Here is a 15,057-nt window from a genome sequence, read left to right as displayed (position 1 = left end):
AACTTTCTTTTGCTTCCCTGCTTTCAGAAGTGTGTTGTTCTTCTCATGTTGGGGTTCTGCTTCCTCGGAGTAGCTTAAATGAAAACAAGATTGCTTTGAGGTGTTGTCTCCTGTTGGTATGAAAGACATTCTCAAAGATTAGGCAGCTTATAAATAAGTTTATGGACTTCAGAACCATCTGTCCAATATTCATTCCTGTATCCCTACAGGGTGATATGTTGGCATAGTTGAGTATTTATTATATTATGCTGTAATAAGATGTCTTTGCTCTGTAGCATGTCCGCTTGTATGGCTTCTGTAGTGGTGAAAAATATGGGAAGAGATGTTCTCTGAAAAGAAATGCTGAACATTGAAAATAAAGGGGAAGGGGTTGTAGCAAAATGCTTTATAATGTCTGGTTTTCTGCTTAGAGCTGACTACAAAAAGTAAGGTGGCATTCAAGATGTAGCAGCTGCTGTGAAAAAGCAATGGAGATTTTATAGTAAACTTATTTCAAGACCTTGTCCTCACCTCCATAAGAGTGAGATAGGTGTGTGTGCTATTATATAGGTGTTCTTAACACCCACAGTCTTTTGATATCTACTGTCAACAACTTAAGCATATGCATGAAGAGCACAGGGAAGCTGGACTTTATGTTGCAGCCAGAGTTGCTCCATAAAGTCAAGACTGTTTGACTGTGAGGAACAAAGGTAAATTCATAGACAGCAGTTGCATTTAACTGTCAAAGTGCTGTTAATTTGAGCACTTAACATTTGGGGAATAATTATGTGGAATTATTTTTTGTCTGCCATCTGTAAAACTTTAAAATTAGTCTGCAAAATATTGCAAAGAAAAATAGAAGATGCTTTTCAAACTATTTGTGGTCATTCAGAAAATAAGTCGTAATTACGGAAATTGTAACGGCACTATCTATTTAGTTAACGTGTATTTTGGCTTTAAAAAAAGACATCGGTGCCTTCTCCCAAAATACTGTTGTGGTAGGGATATGGAGATCAACGCTTTTGTCAGACCTGTAGTTATGCACTGTCTGGATGGGTGGTCCCAGTTTGATACTTTAACAAATACTTACATTAGTTTCATTCTGATTCCTCTGGGATGAGTGTCAAGCAGGCAAATAGTAATCCTGTGTAATCAGACTGCTGTCTGTGGCAGAATTGGCATACAAAGACTAATTTTCAAGATATTGCAAATTGCATTTCAAAACTCTAGCTCTGGTTTTCATAGCATTCTGAAAATCATAAAGATGCCTAAAATAATTTTTTCACTTGAATATGTTTTCTGGGTCTTTTGAATATATTGCTATCCAAGTGTTTTTGAGTACCTAGAATGTGATTTTTCTTTAAAGCATAAGAATCAACATCTAATGATTGACTCAATGATGTGAGTGTCTATTTTGTGTAAAATTTGTAAAGCTGTTTTTTTTCTCACTTTATCATTTCAGATTTGTCCAATATGTGCAGCATTACCTGGAGGGGATCCGAATCATGTCACAGATGACTTTGCAGCTCATCTTACACTGGAACACAGAGCTCCTAGAGATTTAATATCCTTTCCAAGTTGAGGCAAAAGGGCTAGACTGTTTCATGTAGTAGCAATGATGACTTGTTTTGATTTTTATAGTAAAAGGGTCATACCTCTGGTTTTCCTGGAACTTAAGCTGCTAAAGATCTGTATGTCAAAACTAAGAAGGTTCATTTGCTAGTTTAGAAAAGTATAAATACCAGATTGTGAACAGACTGTAGGTATACTTGATAGTGCTTTTTGCTGTAGCAGTGAAAATGTTTAAAGAACTTTGACACTGAGAGGTTTTTCTGTTTGCACTGTGGTTTATCCTGCCTGATCGTTAGTCTTTATACTGCTTTACGTATCCAGATTCAGTACTCTTTAAATATTTGTGACATGAAGATGGTGGTCTGAGAATGATTCAAGCTTAGCTGGTTTTGACAAATGGTTTTAAACTTGCTAAACTACTTCTAACACAATGTTTTAATAATATAATTTCATAGTGTTACTGAGATTTTGTAATATAACTCAGAAAACTTAGATTTCCTGGGATTTCAGTTAGCTTAGCAACAGGTTATACAGAAGAGCATATGCTGAAGAGCTGGAACTATTGGCTTTTTTAATCCTTGATCTAGGATTTTCTTTTTTTAATTCCTCCCCCCCCCCCCCCCCCCCCCCCCCGGATTAACTGATGAAATGTATTTTGGTTTGGGCTTTTTATTTAATGACGTGCAGGGTATGTAGCCTACATATAGTAAGTAATGTCTCTGAAGTATTCCTTTGTGTCTCATTTAAACAAACAGACAAAAAGATTGTTATTACTTTGATAGTGGCTTTTTTGTTTAAAGATTTCTTTTTTTAAAAAAAGGAAAAAAAAAAAATCTAAGCCCTAGCAACTAGAGTTCGTTACGCTAGCAGCAGGGAGACAGTGTTGAGGAAGATGGCTCTGTTTCAGTTTTGATCGTGTTTGATTACATTTTAAGTTTGCTAGAGTTACCATGACTTAGGGTCAGGACAGGCTAAGGCCTCATGTTAATTACTACAGAATAATTCAATCAGTGTAAAGGAATTTGGACGTTTATTTGCTCTGCAGAGGAGTAACTAATAATGCTAAGAACACTACAAAGTTAGATAAAAGCAGTTATCTTCACCTTTCCCTGTGGACAGGAGCGGGGCTCTCAGTGGTTGGGAGGATCAGGGTGCTGAGTGCAGTGGCTCTGGCCATGTGAGCTTGATCCCAGGTGTCCAGGGAGGTCCTCCATGGTCAGATGCCCCCCAAGGCAGGGTCTTGTCATCCTCCCTTTCAGGTAGAGGTGGATGAGATTGATGAGGGGAGAGCATCTTCCAGACCATTGGATCTTTCCTGGCCTTTGGATGGCTTTTCAGTGTTGCTTGATAACTGGTGTAGTGAGTCACTAAGCAATTCTTGTATCAGTTTAGTTCTGCTCTTTCTACCAATTGTGAGTTTTTCATAGCACCTTTCTAATATGCTTTTTTCCTAACAAAATTTACATCCCTACTAACTACATAGCAATGTACCAAAGGTCAAACTGTGGGCTTCCAACATCAGCTTAACTGCTCTGTAGTCCAGGAAGCTTAAATTTTCCCAATTAAGAGTGAAATTATTTCCTACTGAAACAAACAAGATGTTTGATTAGAATTCATGATTCTGCAGTTTTTTCTCCCCCTCCAGTATCAGAGGTGCCACCAGATAGATGACTTTTAGTTTGGTAATGTTTGAGCTAGCAAAATCAATCTTCAAATGCAGAGTAAGGCTTCAATGTTGGTCATACCAAAATGGATCTATATTGGATATATTTTGGGAATACATTGTCCATGAGTCAGTATTAAAGACAATGCATGTAGAATTTTCTGCTTGTACACTTAGTGATCAGTGTTGTCAGGTCTCCAAAACCTGGTAAGTGTATCTTGAAGTAATTATTCCATGCTGGGCTCTACATCATGTCTAGCAACAGGCAGATCTGAAGTAGGAAAAAAGGAAGAGATGCCCCTTTTCATCCAGGGTCTGGTGGTGTAGGAAGGAATAACTGTCAAAGTCATGGAGCTGTGAGAGAGCTGGTCTCTAATACCATTATATTGCTGTTCCAAACATCATATGAATTTAAAGCTGTACAGAACAACTTTCCATGCTCTGTAACAACCTTCATTTACAAAAAAGAGATGGAAAGAGAGAAGACTCTTTGCTTGCACTTTCTAGAGTGAAGATTTCTGTTAACTTGAGGTAAGCTTTTACTGTTGGGTCTCCTGGAGTTATGAGGAGTGGCCTCATCTTCCAAGTATTGATTAGACATGTGTGGGCTTTTTTGGTTTTGTTTTTTGTTTTTTTCTTAAGTTGTCCCAGAAGGCTGCATGTGTTCCATGTTATAAACCTTGTGCAACCATTGCAAGGTATGTCCTTTATTCCTACAGTCTAGGGACAGCTCTTTAAAGCCCAGTTTCTTACTTCAGCAGGAAAATATTTGAAAATTTATTAAATACAGCTTTCAGCATCTCAATCATACAAATAGTTCTCACGTGACTATTCAGTTTATCTGTTTGTCACAAATTAAGATTTACAAAGGTTTTTCTTACTCTAGCATACCTCATGAGACTTTGGCGCACGCTTAGCTAAGTATTTAAAGAATGGTTTATCTCAAAACACTTTAAAAGCTACAGTTAGGAAAGTTACACCACAGTCCTGTGTCTGCTTGAAAAATCCCCCAATACTGGCCTTTTCTACCAGGTCTAGTTATGAAAAGCTTGCCAAACATCATGGGGACATTAGTCCATCTAATACAGTATCTCCTCTCCAGCGGCATCCAGTTTTAGTACACTCAAGAGGTAAAGGCATTCTATGCTAGGCAAAGTATGTTCTGTGCCAGGGGAGATTTTCCTCTTACACCCTAGATATTAAGTGGTTTACACTGTAGCATAACTAATGGGTTTGAAAGAGGCAAATGTTCTCTAAAATCTTTATGTAATAGCCAGAAGTTCTTTCTTGCCATGAGAAGTCTAGTAATTTCTTTCAGTCTTAAGTTCTTGACCTCCATGATGTCCTGAGGTTTTGCACTCTGTGTTTTATGAAAAGTACATTGGATATTACTCTTATACAGTAATGGATACCATATAAGTAGTAAGCATACTATTAATGGCCTCAAGTTGCACCAGGGAAGGTTTAGACTGGATATTAGGAAGCATTTCTTTACAGAACGGGTTGTTAGGTGTTGGAATGGGCTGCCCAGGGCAGTGGTGGAGTCCCCATCCCTGGAGGTGTTTAAGAGTCAGGCTGACACAGCGCTGAGGGATATGGTGTAGTTGAGAACGGTCAGTGTTAGGTTAATGGTTGGACTGGATGATCTTCAAGGTCTTTTCCAACCTAGATGATTCTGTGTTTATAAAAACAAAGAAGAGGGGAGGGTCTAAGCTAAAAGTCTAGTAACAGTAAAATAAAATACTCAAGCCTATGCTATTTCATTTTGCACTAGTGAATTATACTAGTGATTTTTAAAATAAAAGGAAGCCTTATCTGGACTGTCTTGGAAGAATGAATGTTAATAACTTTCTGACAAAAATAATCTTTAAATAATTTGTTGATTGTCTGAATTTATATGAGAAAGTGTATAAAAGGAATGACTTGAAATATACGCATCTGATACGGACAAGTAGGGTAAACCAGGAAAATGAAAGGCATCATTGTCATAACTGGAATTAGTGGTATTTGTTTGGCTGAAAGAGGAAAGGTGAAAGAAAGGGGTGTGATGAAAGTGCTGAATACTCCAGAAACCTGCAATATCTTAAGGACTGAAGTGATAAAACTTGGATAAAATCATGAAGCACAGAAGTCAAAAGGAATACAGTAATTATTATGCACTTTTGATAGGAATGGCAATAAACTTTATTTTTTTTGATACTTAAGAATTGGGGAGGGAGAATAAAAACCTTATGTCTCTGTAATAAGCTTGGGTGAATATACATTTGTCAGTTTTCAGATTACTGAGTAGAAAACTTTGATCTAAAAAAACTTAAGAAAATAATGCTGATGTTTTGTAGACACTATAAAAAGCTGGAGAAACACCGGGAGTTTGGTGTACACAGCACTAGGTATCTTGAGCTTAGATTAGTATGTCTTGCACCATAGCTACAGTGTAATTTACCTTTGCTTTAGAAGTTGAATCATTATTTTAGGAGTGAGGAACAGTGCACACCTGCGTATTTCACCCATCAAATGTCCTTGCTGTTTAATAGTCAATGCCAAACAGTTCTGTTTTCTTAACTTCTTGGTTACGATGAATCCAGTGGTGTTCGGCACGTACGTAGGATGTTCCACCCAGGCCGGGGTTTGGGAGGCCCCCGTGCACGTAGATCAAACATGCACTTTACTACCAGTTCCTCTGGTGGGCTTTCATCTTCTCAGAGTTCGTATTCTCCAAGCAATAGAGAAGCCATGGATCCTATAGCTGGTAAGAGCTGTAACCATGAATTTTACCCTAGTTTCCTTCTTACATGGAGGAGTGGTAATAGTTGCCCTGCGTTCTGTTGTTATGAATCTGCATGTATAGGTGTGTTCCACAGTGCAAGTGTGATTGATGGCTGCTTACAGGTGAGCGGTGTTCTTGGCTGGGTTGTCAACAGGGCCTGTGCATGGAGATGCTGAAACTGCTGCCTGTAGCTTGTGCTTTTAATCCTAGACAGTGTAAGGTTGTTCCCAAACCTAATCTATGCACAGGTATATATTTTTTACAAGTGATTGTGTCCAACTTCCATCACCTATTTCAATACATCTCATTTTAATTGTCATGTGGATAAAGGTGTTTATGGAAGAGAGTATCTGTCTCAGTGAAGATGAAATTAGCCGAATTTGAGTATTAACAGACATTTAAAGTATGTTCAGTTTGCATTCAGGCTGCTGTATGAATGACAGACTTGCTAATATCATGCCCTTTTTTTGTGTACTTGGAAATTCTTACATAAATGTACTGTTGCAAGTATTTGCAGTGTATTTTGGTAAAGTTTAGAAAAAGTGTGAGGGGGAAAGGGTGTCTCATTTTCAACACCAGAAAATAATGAAGATGTCTTTAGGATTCCCAAAAATAACTTATTTGGTGTATGTTTAGCTCTGATGTGAAAATAACTTTTTTTACAGGAAAGAAAAAATAGAGAATGAAGACAACTCTGAAAACAAATATAATTTTCCGTAGGGGGAAAGCTAAACATGTTTATGCAGTGGTCTTTGACCATACGAGTGCGTCAGGGAAACCTCAGAATTTCTGTCCTAATCCACCTTTGCTTCAGATGCCAAGAAGTCATAATGCTTAAACTGGAGCTTCCTACTTATGTTGAGACTTCTTCAGGGGGAGGTAGACAGAAGCCAGCTTAATGAGGCATTGGCTCTGAAAGGGGAGCTGTGGCTCCACTGCCTTCCTTAATCATGGTCCCCTTGCCTGCCTTCTACTGGCTCTGGTGCCCTGTTGGCCTGTTGTGACCTGATTTAACTCATTAAATTAGCTGGGACTAAGTATCCCATCAAGAGAAGAAAATAAGTTACATCTTAACTATCTGAATGATCTGAAAAGAACTAGAGTTTGTTCAAGGAGGGAGGCTGTTTGTGACGCCTCCAGTGCAAGACCTTGACTTTCTCTTACAAGAGCAGCTAGTTCAACTCAGTTAAATGTGGTGTAACTGCTGAGGTTTGTTTTCAACCTCAAGGCCTCCCCACTTAACAGCATTAAATGTGATATAAAATGGCATTCTTCTGAATCTTTTTTTGGTGGAAGCTGTGTTTTTGCATTCAGAGTTCAGTTGCACACTGAGCTGGATGCCCTCCTTACACCAAGACACTGTCTCAACCTCACACCTGCTTCCAAAATACTGTTTTGCTCTATTGTAAGGTTTAACTTATGCTTTAACTTGCAGTGAGAATAAATACATCTGAATCCTGTCTGGAAGTTTGATATGTCTTCCCTTTTACTGGAGTAATAAATAGGAAAGACCATCAGAATTTTTCTGATTAAAATAAATGGAGTTTAGAATACATTACACATTTCAGATGTTTTTTCTCCCTGTGGCACTTACTAGTAATTGCAACGGAATTAAGTTATTTAATTTTGATATTGCTGTCACTGTTGGTAAAAATGACTTGACCGTCCTGAGTTCCTGATGTGGAAAACAACTGCATTTTGCTTTATTTCCTCAAAGAAAGCCTTATTTAGAAGGATTGTATTTTGTTAATGCTGGAAGGAAAATTGACCTATATAGTAACTTTGTAATGTAGAGATGAGGGGCAGAAGCAATATCATCCCCTACTTCCTCTGCCCTCGTATCAACTACAGCAAGCAGGTGATATAAGAAGTACATTCTGCACAGGGTGTAGAAGAGATTCTGCAGTAATGCACTGAGCAGAAATTTGCTGCTAGTATTTATTTCAAAAAATTCTTTGTGGATGAAACTTGCTATAAGCATTCCATACCTCTGAACTGGAAGACTTAAGGACAGAGGTTTTCTAATTGCTAGGCTATCTCCGTACTTTTAGCAGAAATAAAAATTCATACAGCAGAAATGCTTGACCACTTCAGTTTTGATGTGAGGAAATGCTTTAATATGTTTTTCTAAGTAAATATTTTTTTGAAATGTTTGAAACAATGGTATGATGTTTTCTCTGTTTGCTGCAGCACAGCTTCCCTCTGAGATACTGGGAAGGTGAAGCCTATGTTTTGAGGGAACATTTGTTGAGAGGAAGATAAAATCACCAACCAAAGCCAAAATTAAGTAGTTTCTTAGTCAATTGCTATTTTGACTTGAAGTTTCAGAGAGCTGCTGCAGAGGACATCATTTGCCAGGCATTCCCTGTAGATTGGCTCTCCTGTTATTTTGAAGGCATTACATTTTGACTTCTTATTTGGAATAAATCTGCATAAATAAGTCTTAATCTTCATTACCCTTTGAGACATTTAATGCTAGGACTTTTTTCAGGAGCTCCATGGGCTCTTCAGCATTGTTTGTTCTTTGATTTTATTGATTGAAAAAAGGAGTTTATGCACTGGAACTCAAGGTGTATTCATTCTATTGTGTAATGCTTATTTAAGATCTTTCATCACAGAACTTTCTCTTCTCTGGCAGAGCTTTTATCTCAGCTATCAGGTGTGAGGCGTTCTGCAGGACAGCTCAACTCCTCTGGCCCTTCTGCTTCTCAGTTACAGCAGCTGCAGATGCAACTGCAGTTGGAACGACAACATGCACAGGCAGCAAGACAACAACTGGAGACTGCACGCAATGCAACTAGACGCACCAACACGATCAATGTCAGCACCACTATGACACAATCTACAACAACAACCAACACATCTAACACAGAAAACAGTCAACAGACTATCCAGAATTCCCAGTTTCTTCTTACAAGGTAACTTCTACCATTTCTGTTTGCCTTAGTCCTGATAGAGACATAGAGCTCGATGAAACTTCTTAGGCACATGCCCTTGTAAAGCAGTGGCTGATCAAATATGTCGCAGAATTAACAGGCTAATTCACCATACAGAATATAATATATTCATGGTAGACATCAACAATGGTCACAGAATATGTAATATATAAAACTTGCTTCATCCGCATTTGTAGCATGAAAGTAAAACTGGTAATTTAATATCCAAGAGTAGCAGTTTATAGCTGGTGAATGGGAAATTATTATGCTTTTGGAAAGCCAGCTCCCAGAGCTGGCTGCAGAAATATCCTGTGGTGGTCTAGTGCTGCAAAAAGGAGAGGCAATCTCACAAATGCACTGTACTTTTTGTGACACAGCTAGAATGTGTTCAGAGGATTAGACATGAGTATGGATTTCTGCAAACCTTGAAAAGGAGGCTGGTTTTGGGTTTTGGTTGAATAAGTTAGTCATGGCTCAGGCAGGGGACTTCTGCCAGATCCTTCAAGTCTGTAGCCAACATACTCTTGCTTTTGTTTGCATTTGTAACATCTTTTCAAACCTGCTGTCTGTCTGCTTCTAAGCAATGCGTAAACATTAGTTGCTGCATCTCAACTTCAGGAGGAACAAAAAGAATATTTCTTAACTAAATTGTGCTTATTTCCCCTACTACTTCCAACAAAACAAGTGCATTTCCAGTGATACAAGTATATACGCTGGAGTCATAATGGAGAGGGAGAGAGTCAGAAGATAGTATTGTTCAATAGGAAATTGATCTTTAGTAAAAGCTGGAAGTTGAATAGCCGTTTATACATAAATTATTTGCTTTATTATCGAGTCTCTAAAATAAAGGATGCCATTAATTAAGAATATTTATCTGGCTTAGAAATTATACTTGGATCCCAGGGTTATTTTAAAGAGAAGTCGCCCACTATGCCATTCCAGTTCTTTTAGAAGGTTGTCTATTGACATGAAATAATAGTTTTCTACATCTCCCTGGCCATGCCCTGCCATACATACTCTTCTTTGTTTGGTATTGTGAAAGAGTGTGGGTGTTTTAACAACTCTTGTGTCAAGAAACCTGGATTTGAGTCAATCTGATTTTTGTCAAAGGCAAAATAACACCATGTGACATCTTTCAATCAAAAACTCATTTGAGAAATTTAATCAGAAGTACCTGCAAGTGTCACAGATTGTGACTTTCAGAGTTGGATTGAGCAATTTCCTTGCCAATCAGGGCATGCATTATGACCTAGAAGTGGTGGACTGAACGTTCTATTGTGCTTTGGGAATCCTTAGGCTTTACACATGCAGTCATCTATTTTGTGGCATATGTGAATTCAGAAGTTGACCTAGAAACAAAATGGGCACATAATGAGTCTCTAGGAAATCACAACAGCCCTCCCTAAATGACCTCTGAATAACAGGAAACCTCACAAATAGTTTATTTTCCTCTAGCTTTAGGCTCAACTTTGAATGCTGTTGTAGCAACAGGAAAGGGGTGGTCAGAGGTTGCCAAAGCTGTACATGTCGAAGGGCAAGCAGGACTGTCATGAAGGAGTGGCTTTTGAGTGCCTTTTGGTGCCTGTCAGTAGTGTCATCAGTGAAATGGGCTTTTACCAACTGCCTGTCTTCTCTTCCCTTGCTGCTGTACAGGTTGAATGATCCGAAGATGTCGGAAGCAGAGCGTCAGTCAATGGAAAGTGAACGGGCAGACTGCAGCCTGTTTGTTCAGGAGCTTCTACTGTCCACTTTGATGCAGGAAGAAAGTTCCTCCTCAGATGAGGATGAGCGGGGGGAGATTGCAGATTTTGGTGCTATGGGCTGTGTAGATATTATGCCTCTAGATGTTGCTTTAGAAAACCTAAATTTAAAAGAGAGTAATAAAGGAAACGAGCCTCCTCCACCTCCTCTTTGATGACATCCCACTTTGCAGACAATGTCCTCTGTGCTGTATTTGCCAATGAAAGTGGACAACAACTATCTTGGGTTTGTTTTGGTGATTGTAATTTCAGGTCTGTCACTCTTGTTACATTGTGTACATTCAAAAGAAAGAGAGAAAAGATATATATGATAATCATTTCCACTTAACTAATTTTTACTTCTAGCAGGTAAATGTAGGCTGCAGTGCAGAGCAAAAAGCTCTGTGTCCTGTACCTTGACATGCAAAAGGCTCTCCTAATACTCCACATTCAAACTGAAGAGGAAAATGAAAAATCTCTAATGAAGCTGCTGTGTGTATTTATGAATATTAATGAATAAAAACTGCTTGGATGGTTTACCTTAACTACTGCATGACGTTTTTTGCAGCGTGCATGAGTTCTAGTGACCTTGTCATTTAAAAATTTAAATACAAGGAGTTAAACTATAAAAACCCAAAGCTTTCCCATTATTCAAAGGTTACATGACAGAAAGGTTAGTGTTGACTAGCAGTTTGTGGCCACAAAGTAGCTTTTGAATAATATGTAACAGAATGACATCTCTATGTGCTGTTCCTGCACAGGATGGAGACTCTGCAGTGGGATATATTGTCATGACCAGGGTGTGGCATTTTGCTGTATGTGACCATTGTGTTGCCCTGTTAGCCATCACCTCAGTGTGGAGTTGAACTTCATTTTATGCATCTGTAGGAGACACAACAGTAAGGCCACTACTGGAAGCTACTGCAAGGGGCTTTTGTGTGCCCTAAAATGAAATTGTGTTCACTTTTGTTTAAAGTTTTTCATTTTTGTGGTTGTTAATTTTTTTAATTGTTAAATATGTTTTATTCAGGTGTAGACAAGTCATATATTCGTTGTGTTTTAAAAAAAGTTAACCTGGATCATGTTATCTTAGTTTAAAAAGCCTTTCACCGTCTCAATCATATTTTGAGTTATTTATGTATTTGCTTCATAGTTTGCAGAGACCTGTCAGTATCAAGAGAGCTTGAGGATTTGGATTCCAAGATTATCAGTATATTACAATTGAATTCTTAATGTTAACTTTAGCACCTTTTATTTATTGTTTCTTTTGGTTATTTTTGCTGGTATAAAAAAGTTGAAAAAGCCTTTTAGTTGAATCATGCCACCTACACGCCTATACTGTTAACTGGTTTGGAAAAAAAGAGAGTATGGTGTTCTTGTGCATAGATGTTTATAGTAGCCCCAAGACAAGGACGGAAGGGATATAGTTTTGATTTTCTTTCCTTTTTTTTGGTGGGTTTTTTTGAATGTAAAGTTAGATTATAAAAACAAAAGTGCGCACAGCTTCTGACGAAAATTTAAACTATGCTGATCATAATGGTGTCTTTCCAGATCTTTCTCACCTCACCCCCTCTCTCTTTCTCTGTATCCTTCCATCTCTGCAGCATTGCTAGCATTTTAGAGTAAATTTACAGACTTGAACACCAGATGGTGTTCTCAGCAGAACTGTGATGTGTATGCTAATCCAAAATAACAGCAGCAAAAGAAACAACCCTGTAGACTTTTTTTTTAAATTCTCAAATCCTGATTGTTTCCACATAGAGCAGTACTAGCTTTGTTTTCTTTTAGTCTCTGCAACAAAAAATGTTTCAAGGGAAACTAAATGAGACCTCTGCTTATCTTGAGAGTTACCCCCAGTAGGAACTTTTTTTATTGATTGTTGAGGATTTTCAAAATTTTTTCAAGCTGTAGTCTTTCAAACACATCTTCTGCACATTACAATAAGACACACGGTTCAATAAAGCATTTTCAAGACTGTTGTTCAGTTGATTTTCTTTGGTTTTGATGTATTACCCAGACAGTTTTGTTCCTGAAATTTTTGCAGCTGTCTTTAATTCCAACTGTATGCAAAATCAGTTCATGTAGAAATCCTGTGTGATTTACTCAAACATGTTTTAAAACCACATGCTTTGGCAGGTGATGAAGTATGTAACCCTGAACTCTTCACAGGTAGGTGAATTCAAGTTTCCATGCAACAAGATGCATTTAAAATAGGTTCTTCTCAGTGTGTTGTTACTTAAAATTGGTGTATGGCTGGTCTCCAGAGGACACTTGCATTGCATGGCTTCCAGACGCCAGTCCACTTGCTTTGAAGAGGTTTGCAAAACAGTATTATCCATGTTTATTTAGAGACTGAATATATGGTGACTTGAACTTAAATATATACTTGAACATCACATTAACTTTTACAAATCTTCAATTGTTTGGGGGTTTTTAGGTTTAGAAATAATATGGAATGGCTACTAGGAAGCTCTTTATTCTAGTAGTCTGCCAATTCTTATTTGCAGGGGAAGTGTTTTTCCTTCACACAGTAAGCTTTGTCAGAATAGTATTTTTTTGGGGGTATTTCCAAAACATTTGTGTTTATTTTCAAGGTGCTCTGGTTTCAATGAAAATAGCCTTCAGGAGCTCTGCAGGAGAGTTACTGCCTTTTCCCTGGGAAGGGAACAAACCCAAACAAAAACCCCAAACCCAAACATGTACCATAATTTCAGAAAAGGAAGCCTTAATACTTTGCACTCAAAATTCATGGAGTGCAGTGAAGCCTGTATCAGATGCCAGTGTTTGTAAACTACTGGTGCAGCTGGTGGGGACCCTCACAGAGGTTTTGATGCTGAATATACATTCCCTTGACGTGCATGTTCATAGCTGGGCTGGGACAGGTCCCAGGCTGCCTGTGATATGTGTTGTGCCTGTGCACTGCTCAGGCACCTGGCATCCCCCAGATTGCTGATAGTGCATCAGAGGCTGCCTTGTCCTTTACTGTGCTGTCAGTGGAGAGTGTGCCAGGCCTCATGCCGGTGTCAGCCTTCAGCTAGTAAGGACTGTCAGAAAGCCTTTCTGGGGAAGGGGGCAGACAGCATGGTATGTTTTCATTGCCAATATTTTACAGCAGTTGAAAGTATATGCAGACTTGTTTGAAGGTGCTGTGGAACAAGACCGTCCATGGAAAAGTTAATTGGAATTGCACTATGTTCTGTTAGTGATCGGCTATAATCTAGGGTATGTTATTTTTTTTCTGTTTGGCATTGACCTAAAGACAGACCTCTGTGGTGTGATAAACAATGAAAATTCATTTTAACTTCTGTCCACCATGAGTTGTACTTGTGGTGGTTATGGCTGCCTTCATGAGTTCCCTGCAATGTTTAGGGGGTGGGAGTTGATTGCATTTTGTTTGTGGGTTTTTTTTTCCTTTCTCTACCCTTGTCTCAGGAAGGGTTTGTAAGACCTTCCTTCTTGGTGTGGAGTTGTTCTCCCAGGTAGCTTGTGGACATTGTAGCTTGGCCCAGAAACCAAACATCTAGATGTGTGCACATTTTGCAGTTTTGAGACGCTTGTCTGTTGGGAAGGCGTAAAGGCAATGCTCTGTTACCAGCCAGAAGTCCCAGGAGGCAGAGGTGCTCTGCTGCCTTCTGGGGCTCTCAGAAGACCTGAAATGGAAGCAGTGGATATATTTGGTATGTAAAGGCTTTTTCAGTTACATCACTTAAAAGTTCCTCTTCCCTGCAATACCTAACACACTTCTGAATCTGCCTGATTTGTCAAAGAAATGGGACACCTTGCTGTTTTGAGACCATTTTATTCTTTCAGATGCTAAGGAAGAGGGACTAAGTACACATGCCTAGCACTGGTAGAATCTCTCCTCTGCTGTGCTGTGTCCTGTGGTGGAAGGGTGGAGTGGCACTCCCCTCCTTGGTGGTCCTGCAGTCCTTGCAGCCAGTCTTGTGCATCCTGCTGACAATTGCACTGCTGACTCCTGCTTCCAGAGCAGAGTGGATACAAATGTGCTGGGCTCTGCTTTGTTGCGCAGAGGATCTTGAGACAGGCCTATGTGCACAAAGGGGAACTGTAAAGAGGAATTGTGCAGCTTCCAGCTTGTGCTTCTGCAAGTCCTTTTAACACAGCTGTGGCTGTTGCCTCCTGCAAGAGTATCTAACACAAGGATAAATGTACTTAGGATACAGAGGTAAAAGCTACAGCTGTGGTGGGGTTAGGGTGAGGGGTTGGGTGGGCCACAGTGTCCCATCCCCCCCCACCCCGGGCCTAAGGAAAGCGTAAGGAGGTGACTGTTGCCTTGCAGGAGTTAATGTAGAGAAAGGAAAGGGAGAGGGGAGGCGGAGACAAGGGATGCTGATGTAGGTCTCAGTGCAGGGGGAGAGGGGGGGAAATGACAGGACAGCA

The 15,057-nt window shown here is 39.2% G+C and overlaps 1 protein-coding gene across 1 annotated transcript in view; it reads left to right on the top strand.

Annotated features, from left to right (window-relative positions):
* The window catches only part of KCMF1 (potassium channel modulatory factor 1), a 60,765-nt gene extending 49,564 nt beyond the window's left edge, over positions 1-11,201 (top strand). Inside the window, 4 exon segments of the mRNA XM_074856924.1 lie at positions 1,442-1,543; positions 5,789-5,963; positions 8,620-8,899; positions 10,571-11,201. Coding sequence (XP_074713025.1) covers positions 1,442-1,543; positions 5,789-5,963; positions 8,620-8,899; positions 10,571-10,832 — 819 coding nt within the window. The 3' untranslated portion in view covers positions 10,833-11,201.
* Positions 11,202-15,057: the final 3,856 nt, after the last annotated feature.

This window comes from Strix uralensis, chromosome Z, assembly GCF_047716275.1.
Source record: "Strix uralensis isolate ZFMK-TIS-50842 chromosome Z, bStrUra1, whole genome shotgun sequence".
NCBI classification, from domain to species: Eukaryota; Metazoa; Chordata; class Aves; order Strigiformes; family Strigidae; genus Strix; species Strix uralensis.
This window is presented reverse-complemented; position numbering and strand designations above follow the sequence as displayed.